The sequence below is a fragment of the Malaclemys terrapin genome, chromosome 10, assembly GCF_027887155.1.
Source record: "Malaclemys terrapin pileata isolate rMalTer1 chromosome 10, rMalTer1.hap1, whole genome shotgun sequence".
NCBI classification, from domain to species: Eukaryota; Metazoa; Chordata; order Testudines; family Emydidae; genus Malaclemys; species Malaclemys terrapin.
In genome coordinates, this window is record NC_071514.1 from 86,919,400 (window position 1) to 86,939,396 (window position 19,997).

The window sequence follows — 19,997 nt, forward strand, 5'->3', positions numbered from 1 at the left end:
TTGCACAAGTCTTGTTTACTCTTCACTGTTGATGGTGCATGTTGATTTTTTACAGTTAACGTACCTTGGCTCAATGAAAACGGACTAGCCAGCTCGGCTTTCGTTTCTAGTCAGTCAGTTTCCATTTCTGGTTCTCGTGTCCTTGCACAATGCTGCTAATGTTTGGGTATGCATATTGCAGACACTTCAAGGGAACAAGTTTCAGAGAAACAGCCGTGTTAGTCTGTATCTGCAAAAAGAAGAACAGGAGTACTTGTGGCACCTTAGAGACTAACAAATTTATTAGAGCATAAGCTTTCGTGGACTACAGCCGAAGAAGTGGGCTGTAGTCCACGAAAGCTTATGCTCTAATAAATTTGTTAGTCTCTAAGGTGCCACAAGTACTCCTGTTCTTCTTTTTTCAAGGGAACAGATGTTCAGCCCCAAAACTAATGTATCTGATTTTCTACTATTACTAAAAAATATGTTCAGCATCCATGCACCTAGCAGTAATTGTCCAGTCGACCCTATCGCAGCCCGGTGAGGTACTGGGGGAGGATTGCTCCCATTTTACTAATGGAATTTGAGGCCCAAAATTGCCACAAAAAGGACCATGGGTTTGGTCACCCAACTGTAGACACACAGGGCCTGGCTACTTCGGGTGCTGAGCACCCACCATCGCAGTGGGAGCTTTGGGTGTTATGCACCCCTGCCTGATAAGCAGGCCCCATGGTGGTTTGTTGAACCCCCAGAACTAGTGGCCACTTTTTAAAAATTTGGCTTAAGTGGCCTGTGCTGGGTCATGGGGGAGGCTGGGTCAGAACATAGATGAAAACTCAGAACTCCTGATTCCCAGGCCTGTGCTCAAAGCACAAGGCCAGTTCTCCTTCTCCGGCACCAGGCAGTGGTGTGGGAAGGGCAGGACTGGAGCTGGCCAGGGGTCTGTGCAGACAGTTTCCCCATCAAGAAATACAGTTTTGTCAACACCCACATTTGTTTGCCAATGAAAAATGGAACCAAAAGGAAACAACCTTTGAATTCAGATTGCTGGTCTGAAATGAAACATTTTGTTTCAAAATTTCCTGTGGGAAAAGCAACATTTTTCAACCAACCATTTTTCACACAGATGTTTTTGCTTGGAGTTTCTCTCGGGAAAAGCGTCGGTTTTCCAAGCAGCGCTAGTCAGGACAGAGCGACGGGAGCAGGCTGAGCTGGTGCTGGTGGACACGTGCACAGGTACACTCGAGGGCGCCTCTGGCCACACTGGTTCCCTCGGCGCAGCCCCTCGCTCCAGGGGTATCCCTTTGAACGCAGCCGGCCTGCCAGGCCGAGGGAGCAAGGCTGGCCAAATCTGGCTCACAGTTTTGACTCTCAGACTCCCAGGATCTCTTCAGTTGCTCGGATTCCATTGTGCCCCCATCCTGAGTGTCTGCTATTCCCAGGTCTCCCATGAAAATCACACAACCTCTGATTAGCTGCTGGTAGTGAGAGCGTGACAAGACGCAATTCTGGGTGGAGGAGATTAGTGAGTCACTTCTCCCCTGCACCACATGCGCCCGTGACCCGCTGCACACGGCAAGGGAGGGGGTTGCTGTAGAGAATTCACTGCTGTAACAGCCCGTAACCCTCCTGGAATCCGCATCCCCCACCACACTGTGCAGAGCTACCCAAGCATGACAGCCTGAGTGACGTGCTTCCCACAGAGTGACTTCCCTCGTGCTACTTGGTCTGCCCACCCAATTGCAGCCCTGGGCTCTTGCATCCGGCCTCGCTGGATGGGAAGAACTCGGGCGCCTGCACTAGCTGTCAGCTGGAGGAGCTGGCTGCAGTTCCTGATGTAACCAGGGGTCAGCTACCCGCGGCACGTGTGCCAAAGGCAGCACGTGGGCTGATTTTTAGTGGCATGCTGCTGCCAACCAGGGTCCCGGCCGCCGGCCCCGCTCAGCCCACTGCCAGCCTGGATTATGGAACCCGGGCCAGCAGCAAGCTGTGCTGGGCCAGCGGCCGGGACCCCAGACCAGCAGCGGGCTGAGCGGCTCAGCCCACTGCCGGTCTGGGGTTCCATCTGCCGCCCGCGCTGCCGGTCTGGCACGCGAAACCTTCAATTAATGAAGACTTGGCACACCACTTCCCCTAACATAAGGGAACGATGACTTGACCCTGACTTGTGCTGTTAGAGCAAGTCACAGTGCAGGCAGGAGCAGGGGTGAAAGACAGGACATGACCAGTGGGAACGGCTGAGGTGGGGGTAGTGGCTCAGCTGTCATGATCTCCAAGGACCCCATGGGTGGGGATGACACTTAAAGCACAGGCCTGCTATCTGGGGTCTTTTGCCTTCTCAATATGAGCTAGACAGTGAGTTTCTTCCAGCCTTCTGGTTGTGCTGAACTTTCTTAGGCAGGCAGTGCATTGCTGCCTGCAGCCAGACCCAGTGATACAGCAGGCCGGGGACACGTAGGAACGAGGAAGGCCCCAGGTCACATCCTATGGATGTTGCAGGACAGAAGAAGGGCGAGCGCTCAGGTGTGCGCCAAACAGGACGTTGTCTGAGGAGACAAAGGCTGGAAACTGCCAGGCCTTAAAGGAGACCAGCGAAGATACAAACCCAGACTGAGATGCCTGGCAGTGGGAGGGCCAGGCGCTAACAGCATTTCATATTCTCCTGAAGGGGAGAAAGGGCTGAATTGCAGCGTACTGTCCACAGGTGCCCATGAGCGCAGTGAATACTGGTTCTAATCCACTAGACCAGGGACCCGGAGCAGAAATACCCCAGCTCCAGCAAACAGGCTGCCTGCAGCCCATCTCTGTGCCGTATGATCACCCGCAGCCCCCACAGTCACATCCAAACAGGAACAAAACAGTGTCGCCGGAAAGAATTGTGTGCCAGCGTCTGCCCCCAGACTGGCAGGGACATTTCCTGGCTCCTACACTTTCCTGCTTCCTGGTCTGGCTGATGCAGCTCCATGCCTGAGCCAACACCACCAATGTAGTGCATCATTCTGGGGTTCATCACTGCCTCGGGGGAGCCAGAGAGAGACAGGGGCTTCCCTTCCTAACGGATGCTCCAGCTGGGGCATTCTTCACGTTGCACTAAGCATGAGAAGCCGCACACTCAGGAACTGTCTCCTGTTTATTTGTAATTGAGTCAGTTACAGCAGCAACGCACAGAAATGGGCTGTTATGAATGACAATAAAATCTGTTTTGTGGCGTGAGCAACAAAAATGTAACACACTGATTTCCATCGTTAATGGCTCGATAGAGATCTGTTCTTGGAGTTCTTCAGGAAAAACAGCTTGATTGGATGGCCCTGCCTGGTACCTTGCCTTTGTCCTCCACCGGGTCTTCAAACAGGCTGAGAATTATGATAATTATTGTTTTCCTTAAAACCCCAGCTCCTGGAGTCAGGCGGTTGTGTGATGATTTCAGCCTTTGTTGTTACAGAAAAAGTGAGTTTCTAGCCCTCGTGGCTGTGGAGAAAGCTTCAAAATGCGACCCCAGTGCACCCCAAAGCAGAATTCTCAAACGTTTGTACTGGTGATCCCTTTCACATGGCAAACCTCTGAGTGCAACCCCCCTTATCAATTAAAAATGTTTTTATCTATTTAACACCATTATAAATGCTGGAGGCAAAGCAGGGTTTGGGGTGGGGCTCGTGATGCCCCATGTAATAACCTCATGACCTCCTGAGGGGTCCCGACCCCCAGTTTGAGAACCCCTGATCTAGGGACTCAAAAAGCAGAAGGCAAATAAAAATACCCTCAAATCCATTATTTTACATAACCTCATGATTTTAAAGCCAGTCTCAGGATTTTTGGTGAGCCAGACTCACGTTTTTTGAACATTTGGGGTTGGCCGTGCTGCTCAAGGCCCAGAACTGGAGTCAGCCTTTGCCCTAGACTTTCTTCTCTCTCTGTCCTGCCATCTCCCACCATCTCTGGAGCATCCTGGTGACCTTCCCTCTCTCCCCTGCATCCCTGCTCGCTTCCTCTTTTCACGCTTATGGATCCTTGAATAATGTCCTTCCCTCTGTCCTGGGGCTGGGGCTGGCGGAAAGGCTGTTCTGCTTGTTGTGTCAACACCTTGCCCCCCAGCCCGCCACACGCACTCATTCAGAATCACTTCCCATTTGAACAACTTGCCTAAAAACCTTCCTTTCCCGCTGGCTCTCAGAGCCTGTAGGAGATTCTCCCTCTGTTCCACCCTCCCTGCAAAGGCCTTGCCATGCTTTGTAGGAGACGCGCAAACGCGGCCTAGCAGGGGTGCCACCTTTCATGATTTTATCACAAATCTTGAAATATTTGGCGTTTGCCTTAAAGCCCCAGCTCTTGGAGCCAGGTGACTGAATCTCAGCTTGCCTTTAAAAAAAACAACACGTGTCTAGCTCTCAGGGGAGAGGAGAAAAACTTGAAAATCTGACCTAAATGCCCCTAAAGGCTCAAAATACAGAAGGTGAATAAAAAAAGAAAAAACCCTCAGGGCTTGGCTACAATTGAGAGAGAGTGGGTTTTTGGGGTGCTGAGAGTGTGTCAGCATGTTGTCTTGTAAGTTCAGACCCCCCCACACACACCTCTCTCTCACACACTCACAGCAAGCAACATTCCACACTAATGGCTGCTTTGTGCCGGAGCAGATAAGCAGCCGGCTATCGGAAACAGAGCTTTGAAAGGGGATATCCACATTCCTACAGCCGATTCCAGAACAATGACAAGAGTGGCCACTTGACTTCAGGGGATTATGGGATGTTTCCGGAGGCCGATCAGAGCGCAGTAATGCAACACCTCGTCCACACTGACGCTGGGGCGTTTCAGCCGAGGCGCAGCAAGCGTTCTGCTTCTCGTGGAGGTGGATTTCCGGGAACGCTCCAGCTGCAGAGTCCAGGCGCTCTACGTGCCTTGCCAGTGTGGACGGGTCGGCAGTTAGGGCACTCGGGGCTGCTTTAATGTGCTCTAACTTGCAAGTGTAGCCAAGCCCGCAGCTGGCTTGGAGTTTGTGCCCCTAAACCCATGATTTTTAAACCAGTTCCCTGATTTTGATGGGCCTGGCTCATGACTTCTGCATGCTTGGGGGTTGGTGAGCCTGGAATATCATTCATTGTGCAGATATTGCTCAGAGTCCTTAACAGAGAGACTTCTAGACAGGCCCAGTCCTAAAGCCTCAACCACCATCTACCAATAGCAACCTGGTATGTTTGGCTCACATGTTACAAAGCACAGAATTGCTGCTGGGTGAATTAAGCATGAATAAGGCTACACTTTATTTAGTAAAAGTCATGGACAGGTCACAGACAGTAAACTAAAACTTGGGTACTCGGGGGGTGGAGGGGTCAGCTCAGGACCCTCACTGCTGCTGGGGGGAGGATTGGCGGGGCTGGCAGATTCCCTGCGCAGCTCCCCGGAAGTGGCAACATGGGTCCCTCGGCGACTAGGCACAGGGATGGTCAGGGGTGCTCCGCGCGCTGCTTTCGCCCCAAGCGCCAGCTCCGCAGCTCCCATTGGCCAGGAACTGCAGCCAATAGGAGCTGCAGGGGCGGTGCCTGCTGGCAGAGGCAGTGCGCGGAGCCACCTGGCTGCACCTCCCTCCACCTAGGAGCCAAGGGACACGTTGCTGCTTCAGAGCCCTCACCGCCTCCCACACCCCAAACTCCTTGAGCCCCCTCTCACACTCCTGCTGCTGCTGTGGGGGCAGGGGGCCCAAGACTGCCCCAGCATCGGCTGCTGCAGAGGTCACGGTAAGTCACGGAGTCCGTGACAGACTCTCAGCCTTAAGCATGAAGCACTGGAACAACCTGCCGCTGCAGTTAGTGAGGGGACGGGGCTCCTTCATCCTCTGCTCTCACCAGCAAAATGAAACGTGTTTTCCTCAAGCAAATTACAGGCTGTTACATGTTTACAACTAACTGAGCCCTTCCTTGGAAATGAGGTTATTGGGGAGGAGGAATGCATGAAAAGGTTTCTGTTTTGGCTGCATGATTGCCTTGCGTTGCTTCAGGAAACATTATAAAATCCTGCTGACTTTTTGCGCGTGAGTCCTGAGTTCTCAGCATTTGGGTTTTCGGCACTAGATATTCCAATATTTTCCTAGCCAGAGCAAACACTTGCCTTTCCTAGCGATCCAACAGAACTATATGGGAAGAGGAAAGTACTGCAGACATTTATGGCATTATCTCCTCAACGGGCACACTTCCGCTTGTTCCCGAGCATCCTCTTTTGTGAGAAAAGAGACTGGGATCTGGGACTGATGCGAGGCTTGACGCGGGGCAGAATAAAGTACTGTCACTTCAGAGACCCAGCTGACCAGGCTGGCTGCAAAATGTCTATGGTACAGAGAGGTGTGCGAGCGCAGTCTTGCTCATCCGTTCTCCAGTCCATGGGAGAGGACTGGATCCTGTCCTCATTGTGGGGTAACTCTGGATTGCTGAGTCTAATGTGTAGCCTCAAGCCTCCTTCTGTGAGAGTGGCGATGTATCAGAATTGAGAGGGGGGAGCCGCAGCCAGCCAGATCACTTCCACTGTTTGTAAACTGGTGTTTCTTTCTGTTATCATTCAATAAAACTAAATCAGCTCTCCAAAAATCAATAACTATGGAATGCAATTAGGCCCCTGCAGCTGAGTGCATTTAGAGCATTGCTGCTAATCTGGAGGGAGATTTGATAAGAAGGAAATAGAGTATTACTCTTCAGAAATTCGTGCTAACCTGATCTTCAATATCATATTTTAACAAATTTACCAAGCCACTGAGGTTGCAGCGCTAGCGGCACACCGAGCACAGAACTCAGGGCTACATGTGCTGCTGATGGCACACGTGTGAATCGCGTTAGGGCCAGTGAGCTCTGCACACTGGGGGAAGTCACTTAGCTGATGCACTCTGTAAACACTGGCCTTTTACTTGAAGGGGGCAGATCGTATCCCCCTTCTCCATGGTAGGAGGATGAGCATTTTGGTGCAGCGCACAGCCATACGCAGGGCTGGATTCTCCCCATGCAAGCCTGCAAGTGCCGTCAGTCATTCGCTCAGCTGATGAAATCCGTCCGCTCTCTTCTGTCACTTTAATCCGTTCTGCTCAGATGCATCAGACCAGCCTAATTTCCAGGCAGAAATTTTAGCATTTCAGTTCCAAATTTGCTCAGCAGTGTTTTCAGAAATCTATCAAGAAATGTTACGTTGCCATGCTTGAATTGCTTGGCCAGTGCAGACAGGGCCAATGCACAGGGGCACTGTGTGCACCGAAAGGCCACGTCTGCAAGAGCTGATGAGCGGACCCTGAGCCTGGGAGCTATTTACAGCTGGGCGCACACCGTAATGAGAGTTATTTCTGGCTGGTCATTTTCAAAGACACAGTGTTGAGTGAAAGTGATTTCCATGGGAATGTGATCACCAGTTTGAATCACTCAGGCAAATTGGAAAGTTGCACGTGCCCAGGTGCAACTCCACAAATGTGATGGGGTGAATTTGCAGTGTAGCTCATCGGCAGCTGTTTCTGCAGTTCGTAGTGTCTTTTGTCCAGCTGGCTGGTGTGCAATATATCAGAAAACCACCAGCGCAATAGTACTTACTGAAAAAGACCCTCAGCGACTTCGCTCTCGAGAGCCAATATTGTCAGCTTTGCTCTGAGCGTAGTGAGGTGTAGTTTCTTCCTGGATTGAGTTGCCTTTCTCCTCCAAACACACCTCTTCCAGTTATTTAAGTGGGGAGCCCATTCTGGCATGGGAAACAGGCATAGAATCATAGAATCGTAGGACTGGAAGGGACCTCAACAGGTCATCTGGTCCAGTCCCCTGCCTCATGGCAGGACTAAGTATTATCAAGACCATGTTTGTCTAACCTGCTCTGAAAATCTCCAATGATGGAGATTCCACAACCTCCCTAGGCAATTTATTCCAACGCTTAACCACCCTGACAGTTAGGAAGTTTTTTCCTAATGTCCAACCTAAACCGTCCTTGCTGCAATTTAAGCCCATTGCTTCTTGTCCTATCCTCAGAGGTTAAGGAAAACAATTTTTCTCCCTTCTCCTTGTAACAAACTTTTATGTACTTGAAAACTGTTCTCATGTCCTCTCTCAGTCTTCTCTTTTCCAGACTAAACAAGCCCAGTTTTTTCAATCTTTCCACAGAGGTCATGTTTTCTAGAACTTTAATAATTTCTGTTGCTCTTCTCTGGACTTTCTCCAAGTTGTCCACATCTTTCCTGAACTGTGACACCCATAACTGGACACAATACTCCGGTTGAGGCAGTATCAGCGCAGAGTAGAGCAGAAGAGTTACTTCTCATACACTATTGCAAATCCTAGCTCTTTGGGAAACGCCCGATAGACTTTAATAGAGAATCTACACATCTGTATGAATCTCTCTTAAGTTCTGTAGGTTTTTGAAGTAATTTTATAGAACCCTATAGTTTTATCCCTGTTAACTTCTATGGGACTTTTCTGTAAGGAAGCTAATGAGATTTTTCTGGTCTATTCACTCATTACTAGCAATATGCATGGTACAGAAAAGGAATGAGTCACTGGCTCAGAGGCTGGTGGGGAAAGAGGGCTGGATAGATGGGTCAGAATAAATGGAAGAGTGGAGAGTCGTGGGTATCAGACAGTGTGGGGTGTGTGTGTAAATTTTCCAGCTGATAAATAATGGTTCTCAAGCCAGGAGCCACAAGAGATCAGCAGAACTCACACTGGCCATGAGAAGAGACACACGAGTTCCTGGGAGCGTACTGCCCTGCCAGCCCTACCCAGCACAGCGTGTGTGTGAACTGGACGCAATGTGCCCAGTGTACAGCAAAGGCCTTCAGCCAGCCTGGTACCCAGCAGTTAAGGTTTAAAAGATGCTCGAATGCACATACTGAGTTCATGATTTAAAACCTTCTGGTTTGCGACATTCATCTTTGACTTGGGCCATATAGGCCAAGCGTTTACTTCTCCATTTTCTTAGATATAAAAGCTATCTGGACTGCAGCTGCATTTTACAATATGACAATATACTATCCAGGAAAGTCTTGCTACATGTTAATTTATCTAATAGGCAAATTCCTTTTGGCTAATAAAAGTGCTTGTGCAGGAAGCTCAAAACCCAGCAGCAATTAATTATTGACAGAGCATGTGAATTAGAGATAAAAGAAAAGTCATTCTTCCTCACACACAAGATAGTAAATAAATTTAATTATTGTACTAGAAGCAAGGGATCTTATTCTGTATTAAGTTTTATTAGCTGAGACATTTAAAAGCATGTCATCATAACAAAAAGGTCTTGTGTAATCCTAAATGCACCACTTTGGTACAAGGCTCTGAAGTGTATAGACTTAATTGAGCAAATGGTAGCAGATGGCTTGCTGTACAGACAGGTATTGTACAGGTTTATTGTCAATTAACTCTTGTCTACATATGCCTATGGCAAATTGACTGTATAATATGTTACTGAGACCGGCTTTAACACTTGAGGTACTTGCCTTCCCCGGGTTCTGAAGCCAAAGGACACTAACCGGCATTAGATCTCCAGAGATTATGGGGTAGCTAGTGTCACTCCCCTGAGGGGTGCCCTCAGTCTCACTGGGCCACAGGCTTCAAACTCACTGTGCGTGGCCGGAGGGGAACCCACATGGCTGAGTTTCCTTGGGAGCTAGATTCCTGCTGCAGAACTAAGCTCTTTTCCTCTCTCTCCTGTTCCTTTCTCTACAGGAACGTGATGCCCAAAACTCTGGATGGACAAATAACGATGGAGAAGACGCCGAGCTATTTTGTGACCAACGAGGCCCCAAAGCGCATTCACTCCATGGCCAAGGACACCAAGCTGATCGTGGTGGTGCGGAACCCGGTCACCAGGGCCATCTCGGACTACACGCAGACGCTCTCCAAGAAACCTGAGATCCCCACCTTCGAAGTACTTGCCTTCAAGAACCGGACCCTGGGACTGATCGATGCCTCCTGGAGCGCCATCCGCATTGGGATCTATGCGCTGCACCTGGAGAACTGGCTGCAGTACTTCCCACTTTCCCAGATCCTCTTTGTCAGCGGCGAACGGTTAATTATTGACCCAGCTGGGGAAATGGCCAAGGTCCAGGATTTCTTAGGCCTCAGAAGGATTGTGACAGAGAAGCATTTTTATTTCAATAAAACCAAGGGGTTTCCTTGTTTGAAGAAGCCAGAGGACAGCAGTGCCCCCAGGTGCCTGGGCAAGTCCAAGGGTCGAACTCATCCCAAAATAGACCCAGATGTTATCCACAGACTGCGCAAGTTTTACAAACCATTCAATGTCATGTTTTACCAAATGACAGGTCAAGATTTCCAGTGGGAACAGGAAGAAAGTGATAAGTAAAGCCAAGACAGCAGGGAAAAAGCTCTCTGTAGATTCTATCTAGAGGTGAATCGTTGTCAGAGACACTAAACTTGCACAGGGCTAAAGTCTCAGTCTTGTGACAAAGAGACTTGCATTGTCAAGGTTAAAGTCAAGCTGAACAGCATTTCCAGCTCTGAAACCTTCCTGTCACAGCGAGCCCAGGTTGCATTTGGGTCTGTTCCAAGCCCTCCCACTGTATTGTATTGCAAGAATGGCTGGGGGAGGCTCCGGTGGGACAGGGGAGGCTACCGGTGTCTAGCACTTTGTTCCTGGTGCTTCCTGTCAGCGCCAGCCAGTCAGTATTCAGTGAGTCCTACCCACGGCCAACAAAGGATGAGGGAAGCTTATAGAATCCCAATAGCGACAAGGCGAGCCGACAGATTCCCCCATTTCTTCTGCACTACTTTAGTTTTGCCTTGCTGGCAGTCAGGTGTCAGATCACACACACACAAACAGCAAAGCTGCAAAGAAACTATTTACAGACCCTTCACCTGCATACTAGTTACACCTTGCACTAGCTACCACTTACCAAATGCCACAAATATCCTGAGCCAATACACTTTGGGGTGTAACTCCATTAACTGACCAGAGTTGCTTCTGATTTCCTCTGGTCTGCAGTGAGGCCGGAATCCAGGCTTCCCCGCTAAGTCCTCATATGCTCCTTTAGATGATCACGCAGTAAAAACCACTGGCACCTAAGGAGCCAGCGGAGAATGATCTCATGGGATCCATCCCAGAAAGCTTGGCCTGGACGCGTTGCACAGTCTCCTAGCAGAAGGTGCAGTGTCCCGCTCACAGCTCTTCCTGCAGGCAGGTAATGAAATGGCATTTCTCAATCATTCTGGAAACCCGCTGCTTCCCTGCATAGCAGATGGCAGTTGAGTTTGTCATTACAGGCAGCTTTTTAGTTCTTTGCTAGGTAGCCATGAGCCCAGAAGGAGATCCTTTACTGAGTAAAACCTCATCCCCGTATCTAGAGTGGTGCAAAATCCAGACACCGGCCTGACCTTCAAAAATGCTGAGAGCCACAAATGCCACTGAAGTCCCTGGGACCGTGGGTGCAAGCCGGTGGGACTGTGGGTGCAAGCCGGTGGGACTGTGGGTGCTCAGCACTTCTGAAAATCAGGGCTCAGCTGGGTTTGCAAAACCACGAGACATTCTTCATCTTTGCTTCAAAATCTGCAAAGAGGAGAAAAGGTCATTTCCACCGAGCGAGCGCTCACTGCCCTGGAGAAAGCTTCCTTCCCGAGTGGAAATGACAAAGATTTATGATCAACCAAATTGGCAAATCCCGATGGAAATGAGAAGATAAGCACCTGTCACTCCTAGAACCTCAGCAAATCTGAAGCGAGCTGCATGCCTGGATCAAAGACAAGGTAGCAGCCGTTTGACACAGCTGTACTATATTCCATGTCTCTTCCTGAGAAAAACCCAGGAACAGTGGGCACGAAAGGAAAACACCGCGTTACCTGTGAGGGAACATTTCCTTCCTTTGGGTGATTTCTTGCTGTCTGGGGTTTCTTTTCTTTTCTTTTCTTTTCTTTTCTTTTCCTTTTATTTACTGTGTAAAAAGAGCAGCAGTGGGGCCTGCTTTTGCAGGGGGAGGAGGGAAGGCGTTTCATTTTTATCAAGCCTCAGCGCTCCTTTGAGATATTGCGTTTGTTGCTGTTTGAAAGCAGCAAGAAAACACAGCTTATGTATTCCTGAGCAAGACCAAGGCTCGGTTTTGATTAAGGTGGCAAGAAATCCTTGTTGATCCAACTAACCAAAGGAAATGTCACTAAAACACCGTGAAGCTAGGTAACAGCTGAACCTGCTTTGGGTTTCATGGCCTGTCATGTGGTTCATTACACAATAAAGTGGTGCTAGTGCTTTGGGTTGTATAAAAGGAGCTAAATTCATTTGTCAGATTTCGATTGTGGGCCAGGTTTGGGAGAATCACATTCGTTCCCACTGACGTAAATGTCAGTTCATATTAGCCTGATTAGGTTTTAAAACAGCATCTGACATAAAACACTTTCTCACCGACCTGCAAACCGAGAAATGTATTGTACAAACACTGGCAATATGTAGTAAGGGGGGAGTTCAGTTGTTTCAGATGTTATTAAAACATTATTTCTTCTGCTAAATGAAAGCTGGGTTGTTTTGCCATTTCGTGCAAAATGATTCATGGCTTCAGATGGAGGGAATTTTTTTTAAATCTTCCCAATTTCTAGGGTCCTGCTTACATGGACACCCGAAGCCTTTTCTTATTTCACAGGCCCCGCAAACCCTGAGCTCGTTTTGGTCTCACTCCTGCCCGATGCTGAGCCCCGCCTGGAAATACGAGGTTGCCCGTCAGCACGGGGAATCATAGAATCATGGAATATCAGGGTTGGAAGGGACCTCAGGAGGTCCAACCCCCTGCTCAAAGCAGGACCAATCCCCAACTAAATCATCCCAGCCAGGGCTTTGTCAAGCCTGACCTTAAAAACCTCTAAGGAAGGAGATTCTACCACCTCCCTAGGTAACCTATTCCAGGGCACTCAGCACCTGGCAGGATCAAGCCCTTTCAACTAATCTTTGCAAAAGAGGATTAAAAAGTTCATTTTGCTGACAGTGGTTTCATTAGCAGTCGGAACAACACCGTGTGAACCACAGTTGTGCTGGGGCGGCCTGCCCACCCCTTAGCAACAACCTGAGAAAGGGGGAGCTTTTCGTTCCCACACGAGACCCTACTGAGCTCAGAGGCCCCCATAGGACCACCCCGCCCAAACCACACCAAAAATGTTCTTTGCATATTTTAAAAACCCTAAAAAAGCCAGCGTGTTGTGCTGCTCCCTAGTCAGGGGCCACCTGGGATCAGCCAGAACAGCAGAGGCCGCGGATCGCTTGTGGTCTTTGGCTGCTCTTTTCACAGGCCCATTCCTGGAAGGAAAAGAGACTTGAGGCAAGACCCTGCCTGTGCCGCTGACGCTGTGGTTCCGCGGATTGGTGAAAGCTTTTGGCCCATAGCTGGGCAGGAGACGTAGCTCCAGTTTGCACCTGGATGAAGTCACCCCCAACCTGTTTGCTGTATTCCCAGAACAGCAACAAAACGCTGAGCCAGGATTCAGACAGCAGAGCGTGGCCATTGTAGGCCACCTGTGCTTAATGCTGCATCCCTTCGCCACCCTCTGGAAGGAGCTTGCTTCACCCCCGCCAGCTCGCCCACCCAGCCGCTAGCAATGGAAACGGTTACAAAGCTGCGTGTTCTTGCAGGGAGACGCTCTGGAGGCAGGTCCCATTTGGCTGCTACAATAGAACTGGACCTGTCTGCACCCAGGGGATGCTGCGCCACCGGGGCTTCTTGCCCAGTCTTCTTTTTGCCATATTTTAAGAGGTTTATTTTTTATATGGGTTACTTCCCTGCGCTCGGGAGGTGGCGCTTACTGACTCCAGCAAAGGGGATGTGCTGCTCCTGCACTTTTCCAACTGCATTGCTCGTCTGCAGGCCTGTTCTGGAGCTAGGCCTCTGGTGAACATTAATGGCCGGCTAAGAAATCAAGAAGCCAGGAGAGACTCAGGTGCCCAGGGGTGGGTGTTCTCTAGCACCACACATGATGCTGTTTGCTGTTGCTCTTGGGAACGGGAGGCCTGGCACAACCAGCCATCAAGAGGCAGTGATATGGCTTTGTCGGCTTGGGTGAGATGGTGACTTTTGTCCCTGCACACCCGCGCAGTCAGTGACAAGTGTCCGGCTTTGTAATGTGCTGATGTGACCGAGGAGTTATTTTCTCTCCAGCGAGAGAGGGAGCAACCTGCTAGGAGGGAGTTGGGTTAATAACTTTTTTTTTTTTTTACTATTTAAATGTCAGCATTACGACACACAGGAGATTGAATTTTGTATTTGATTTCCATTAGCAAAGCATAAATTATATTTAATTTTATACACAGAGACTGGATGATTCATTGTTATGGAAAAGCTGGTACTTAATGGTTTAGAAATGAAAATGGACAATTCGTCCTTTTGAAAGCAAACTGCTGTTCTGTCATCTGCTCCCAAACACGTCTGTCTGTATCATTCTGTACCGGAACGATAGGAACGTCTGAAAATCTTCAACTTAAAACTTGAACCTAACAGCACTAAACAATAAAATATTGTAGCAGCTGATTTCTCTGCTCCATTTCTCCTTGGTCTCTGCACGGGTATATTCCAAAGCGGCAGGATGGCAGGGGTGAGGAGAATTCTCTGCACTATCCCATAATCAACCTAATACCATAGAGACTGGTCAGCACAGTGCAGGAGCCGGGGCGCAGTCAGTCACTTGGGATGCAGGTAGTGGGAGATGTTCCTCTCCTAGTTTTCCATGACCGTGAGCACAGATCAGATCCAAAAGGACCTGGGAGCAAGAAGAGAACAAACCACGCAGCTGTACTGGGGCACAAAACTCACTTCACTAGCTGGGGGGCTCTGTGCCTCGCGTGGGTATCCTCGCCGGGCTGGGGGCCCGGGGAGCCGGTGTCACTCCCTGGGAAGGACAGAACCAGCAGCAGGTTAATGCCGCCAGCTTTGTCTGAGCACTGCCGACACATTTCCCTGTATGATCTTGTTAATGCCATGTTGAAAGGCTGTTTGGCTAATTGCAGGGAGACAATGACTCTCACACTACATATGCCCATAGCTGATGACTGAGTCACCCCTTCCCCGGTGCTCTGTTGCCCACCTTTGCCAGCCCTGGACTGCAGCGAGCAGTGACGCAGTCTCCTTTGCAGGGCCCCGTGCGAACTAGCCCACACAGAGGATACGGGAGCCTCAGGCAGCCGGGCCGGGCCAGCCACTGGGAGCCAGGGCTCGGTCAACAACGGGCGTCCCTGTTCCTCTGCTTGTGAATTAGCCACAGACTGGCTGGGATTGTTACGCACTTGTGTCGTCTTCTAACCTGCCTGGCGAGGGCGTTTCAGCCCACGGGACACTCACAAACCATCCCCCTGCCCTGCCCCTGCGGGTCTCTGATTAGCTCAGTGATGAGAGGCGGCTCACCCAAGCCACACAGTCCACAATCAGGAAACCAACTCTTTTAGCAGCAGGAGGAGGGAGAATGATTTCCAGGGAGCTGCACAGAGCTGTGTGAACACCCATAGGCTGGGGGCCCCTTGCTCTGCACCCACCGCCCCATGTGTCAGGGCCCCTCAGCTCTGCACCCGGGGGCCCAATGGGCTGGGGGCCCCTTGCTCTGCACCCACTGCCCCATGTGTCAGGGCCCCTCAGCTCTGCACCCGGGGCCCAATGGGCTGGGGGCCCTTTGCTCTGCACCCACCGCCCCATGTGTCAGGGCCCCGCAGCTCTGCACCCGGGGCCCAATGGGCTGGGGGCCCCTTGCTCTGTGTAAACATTCCTGCAAACAAAGTATGCCTTTGCAGCCAATGAATGGAATTGCAAATACTGCCAATGTAGATCAGTCAGAGGCTAGGAATTGTCACAAATTGATAAGGGAAGCAAAGGGACACAAGGAGAAATCTATGGCCAACAGAGTTAAAGACAATAAGGAGGAGTTATTTAAGTATATTAGAAACTAAAAGAATCCTGACAATGGTATTAGTCCATTACTAGATGGAAATGGTGGAATTATCAATAATAATGCAGAAAAGGCAGAAGTGTTCAGTAAATATTTTTGTTCTGTATTTGGAGAAAAAACATGATGTAGTCATATCATATGGTGCTGACACTCGTTCCATTTCACTAGTGTCTCAGGAGGATGTTAAACCACAGCTACTAAAATGGGCTGTTTTCATGTCAGCAGAACCAGAGAGCTGCATTCAGGAATTTTAAAAGAGGTGGCTGAGGAGCTCTCTGGACCAGTAATGTTGATTTTCAATCACTCCTGGAGCACTGGAGAAGTTCCAGAAGAAAGCTAATGTGACAATGGGCTGACCCAGGCAGTTATAGGCCAGTCAGTCTATCAATCCCGGGCAAAATAATGGAGCAGCTGATACAAGACTTGAGTGATAAAGAATTAAAGGAGGGTACTACACCTCTACCTCGATATAACGCTGTCCTTGGGAGCCAAAAAATCTTACCGCGTTATAGGTGAAATCGCGTTATATCGAACTTGCTTTGAATGGCCGGAGTGCGCAGCCCCGCCCCCCTGAGCACTGCTTTACCGTGTTATATCAGAATTCATGTTATATTGGGTCACGTTATATCGGGGTAGAGGTGTATAGTTAATGCCAAACAACATGGGTTTATGGAAAATTGATCCAGTCAATCTAATTTTATATTTTTATGAGATTACAAGTTTGGTTGATAAAGGTAATAGTGTTGATGTAACATATTTAGACTTTGGGAGCATAAGCTTTCGTGGGTAAGAACCTCACTTCTTCAGATGCAAGAAGTGAGGTTCTTACCCACGAAAGCTTATGCTCCCAATACTTCTGTTAGTCTCAAAGGTGCCACAGGACCCTCTGTTGCTTTTTACAGATTCAGACTAACACGGCTACCCCTCTGATAGTTAGACTTCTATAAGATATTTGACTTGGTATCACATGACATTTTTATTAAAAAGCTAGAACAATATAAACGTATCACAGCCCACATGACATGGATAGGTCTGAAAATGTACTTGTAAATAGGGACTCACCATCAAGTGGCTGTGTTTCTAGTGGGGTCTCATAGGGATTGGTCCTTGGCCCTATACTATTGATGAATTGTATCAATGATCCGCAAGAAAATATAAAATCATCACTGAAAGTTTGCAGCTGACACAATAATTGTGGGAGTGGTAAATAATGAAGAGGACGGGTCACTGATACAGAGTGATCTGGAGCGCTTGGTAAGCTGGGCACAAACAAACCATATGCATTTTAATACAGCTAAATGTAAATGTAGACATCTAGGAGCAAACACGTTGGCCATACTTACAGGCTGGGGGACTCTGTCCTGGGGAGCAGTGACACTGAAAAGGCTTTTGGGGGGCGGAGGAGGGGATAATCAGACAAATATGAGCTCTCAGTGCAGCGCTGTGGCCAAAAGAGCTAATGTGATCCTACGATGCATAAACGGGAATCTTGAGTAGGAGCAGGGAGGTGATTTTACCTCCGGGTTTGGCACTGGTGCGATCACTGCTGGAATCCTGTGTCCTGTTCTGGTGCCCACAATTCAAGCAGGATGTCGATAAATTGGAGAGGGGTCAGAGAAGAGCCAGGAGAATGACTGGAGGACTGGAAAACATGATTCATGGCGATAGACTCAAAGAGCTCCATCTATTTAGCTTCACAAAGAGATCACCAAGGGGTGACTTGCTCACAGTCTGTAGCTCTACATGGAGAACAGATATTTGGTAATGGGCTCTTTACTCTAGCAGAGAAAACTCCAACACAATCCAATGGCGGCAAGTTGAAGCTAGACAAATTCAGACTGGAAATTTTGCAGTGAGAGTAATTAACAGTGAGTAATTAACCACTAGAACAATTTACTAACGGTCCAGGTGGATTCTCCAGCACTGAATTTTTCAGTCAAGATCAGCTGTTTTCCTAAGGGTCTGTCTACACGGGAAACAAAAACCCACGGTTGGCCCGTCCCAGCTGATTCGGGTTCATGGGGCTCCGGCTGCCAGGCTGTTTTATCACCATGTAGACTTCTGGGCTCCAAGACCCTCCCACCCTGCAGAGTCCCAGAGACTAGGCTCCAGCCTGAGCCCGGACGTCTACACAGCCATGAAACAGCCCCACAGCTGGCATGGGCCAGCCGCGGGTTTTTCTTGCTGTGTAGACAGACCCTAAAAGCTCTGCTCTAGGAATGATTTGGGGGCAGTTCTCTGGCCGGTGCTATACAGCAGGTTAGACGAGAGGATCACGATGGTCCCTTCTGGCCTTGGAATCAGTGACTCAACGTAACATAGCAGCTTCTGTTTGATAGCCACAAAGCCAGTTCTCAGTTACAATGGCCCCTCGGTGCCCCAAGTGGAGCACCCAGTCTGGAGACAAGATGGAGATGAGTGAAGCCAGCAGGGGAGAGCTCAGCAGCTGGCAGCGGGGCGGACAGGTGTTTTCATGTTCTAGCCATGCTCTAGCACAGTGCATTTAAAGAGCCGGTCAGCAGCCTGTTCTCTGCTCCCACTGCGCTGCCCTAGCAGCTCACAGCTGCGGGTGGGAAGCCCTCGCAGGGTCTGGGTCACAGCTCTGCAGCCCACACGGCAGCTGTGGTTGCATGGCCCGTGCAGAGCGCTGGCCAGCTCACAGGCCCAGTGCAGCCAAGAGCCAGTAGCAGACAGGGCCCTGATCCACTCTGAAGACTGTCAGTGCCCAGCCCTCTGGTCTCTTGCAACCCATCAAACACCTGTGGGCCCGACTCTGCACAGCCCCCCCGGACAGCAGAAGGAGGCCCCTTTGGCCCCTGGGGCCAGGGCACGATTCAGGGATTGGCAGGGGGCGCTCTGTACTGCACACACACACACACACACACACACGTTCACGTCATTCTGGTACTGCCAGAAATGGCAGGGGTGGGCCTGCGCCTGCTGGCGTGACGGTGCCTGTGAGCTCACACCAATTTGAAGAGCCAGAGGGGGCGAAGCAGCTGCCCCCATCCGATACCAGACAAACCCAGGTCCGGTTTTGTCCCAGAATGGGAACAAAGCTCTCAGAAAGGGACTGTCCAGATGATCCTGTCTGAGTGGGAGAGGGGCCACTCCCAGCCCCAGGTCTATGCTGACGCCTATCTCTTCCAGGTGAGCCTTTTTCCTAGGTTCCTTTTGACCCTGGTAGTTGTGGTTTGGGAGCATTTGGAACCAGAATTAAAAGCAGGTGGGACATCACATGGTGCCACTTTCCACCCAAACCCACCGCCAGCCCCAGCCCACGCTGAGCTCAGGGCCAGCTGGGCCCAGGGCAGACTGGTTCTCAGGCCTTCCTAGCATCGACTCGGGATTCAGTCACCCAGACACTCGGGAGTTCAGTGCAGGCACCAAGCCTGCCAGCCCCAGACTTTTCCCCTGGATTCAGTGCAGGCAGCAGATTGATGCGTGAACCAGCCGAGCTCCACAGCATACAGCAAACAGACCCCATGGGAAAGCGCTTTCTCTCCAGTTATTCTCAGTCTTCCCTCTCCTCCTAGAGCTCCCTCCATCTGTGGAGCTGCAGAGCGGGGAATGGGGCTCATGGGCGGCTGCGCAGTCCCACAAGCTCATTAAGGAAAGAGGCTTTAGTCCTAATGAGGAAAACATTTTCCTTCCCTGCTCCCACAGCGAAGGTTAAGAACTCCCAAGGTTACAAAACCCAAATCCCTGAACAGTGCTTGGAAAGTTTCACCAATTGCTGATTAAGGCTAATTTACTGCATTATAAAAGGGGCGGGGGACTGGCTTCCAGTGGAAGAAGTTAGAGGGGAAAATAGTTTATTTTGTTTTCTGGGCACCCTTTCCTAGCAATTTAGAAAAAGCTATTTCACACCATTGTGTTATTGTGTCATCTGATAAAACCACTGACAATTTTTATCAACAAAATTAGGAAGTAGTGAACTATAAAATTGCTAATTATTTTCTAGTAAATTTACTTTTAAATAACTTTAGACACCAATTACAGGCACCATTAAGCACCATTAACACTGGGTGTATTTACCAAACAAGGACTGAATACTTATTCAAATCAAGATCATTTTGGTGTAGATGCTACTGTCTGAGAAGCGGCTCCCCTCAAAAGATCAATTAAATCTCAAAATAAGTCAGAGTTTTAGTA

At 49.6% G+C, this 19,997-nt stretch overlaps 1 protein-coding gene across 1 annotated transcript in view; it reads left to right on the plus strand.

Annotated features, from left to right (window-relative positions):
• Nucleotides 1-10,288, plus strand: part of HS3ST4 (heparan sulfate-glucosamine 3-sulfotransferase 4) — a 110,488-nt gene extending 100,200 nt beyond the window's left edge. Inside the window, exon 2 of the mRNA XM_054043156.1 lies at nt 9,648-10,288. Within this exon, the coding sequence (XP_053899131.1) occupies nt 9,648-10,284 (637 nt within the window). The 3' untranslated portion in view covers nt 10,285-10,288. The remainder of the gene's footprint in view (nt 1-9,647) is intronic.
• The last annotated feature ends 9,709 nt before the right edge of the window (nt 10,289-19,997 follow it).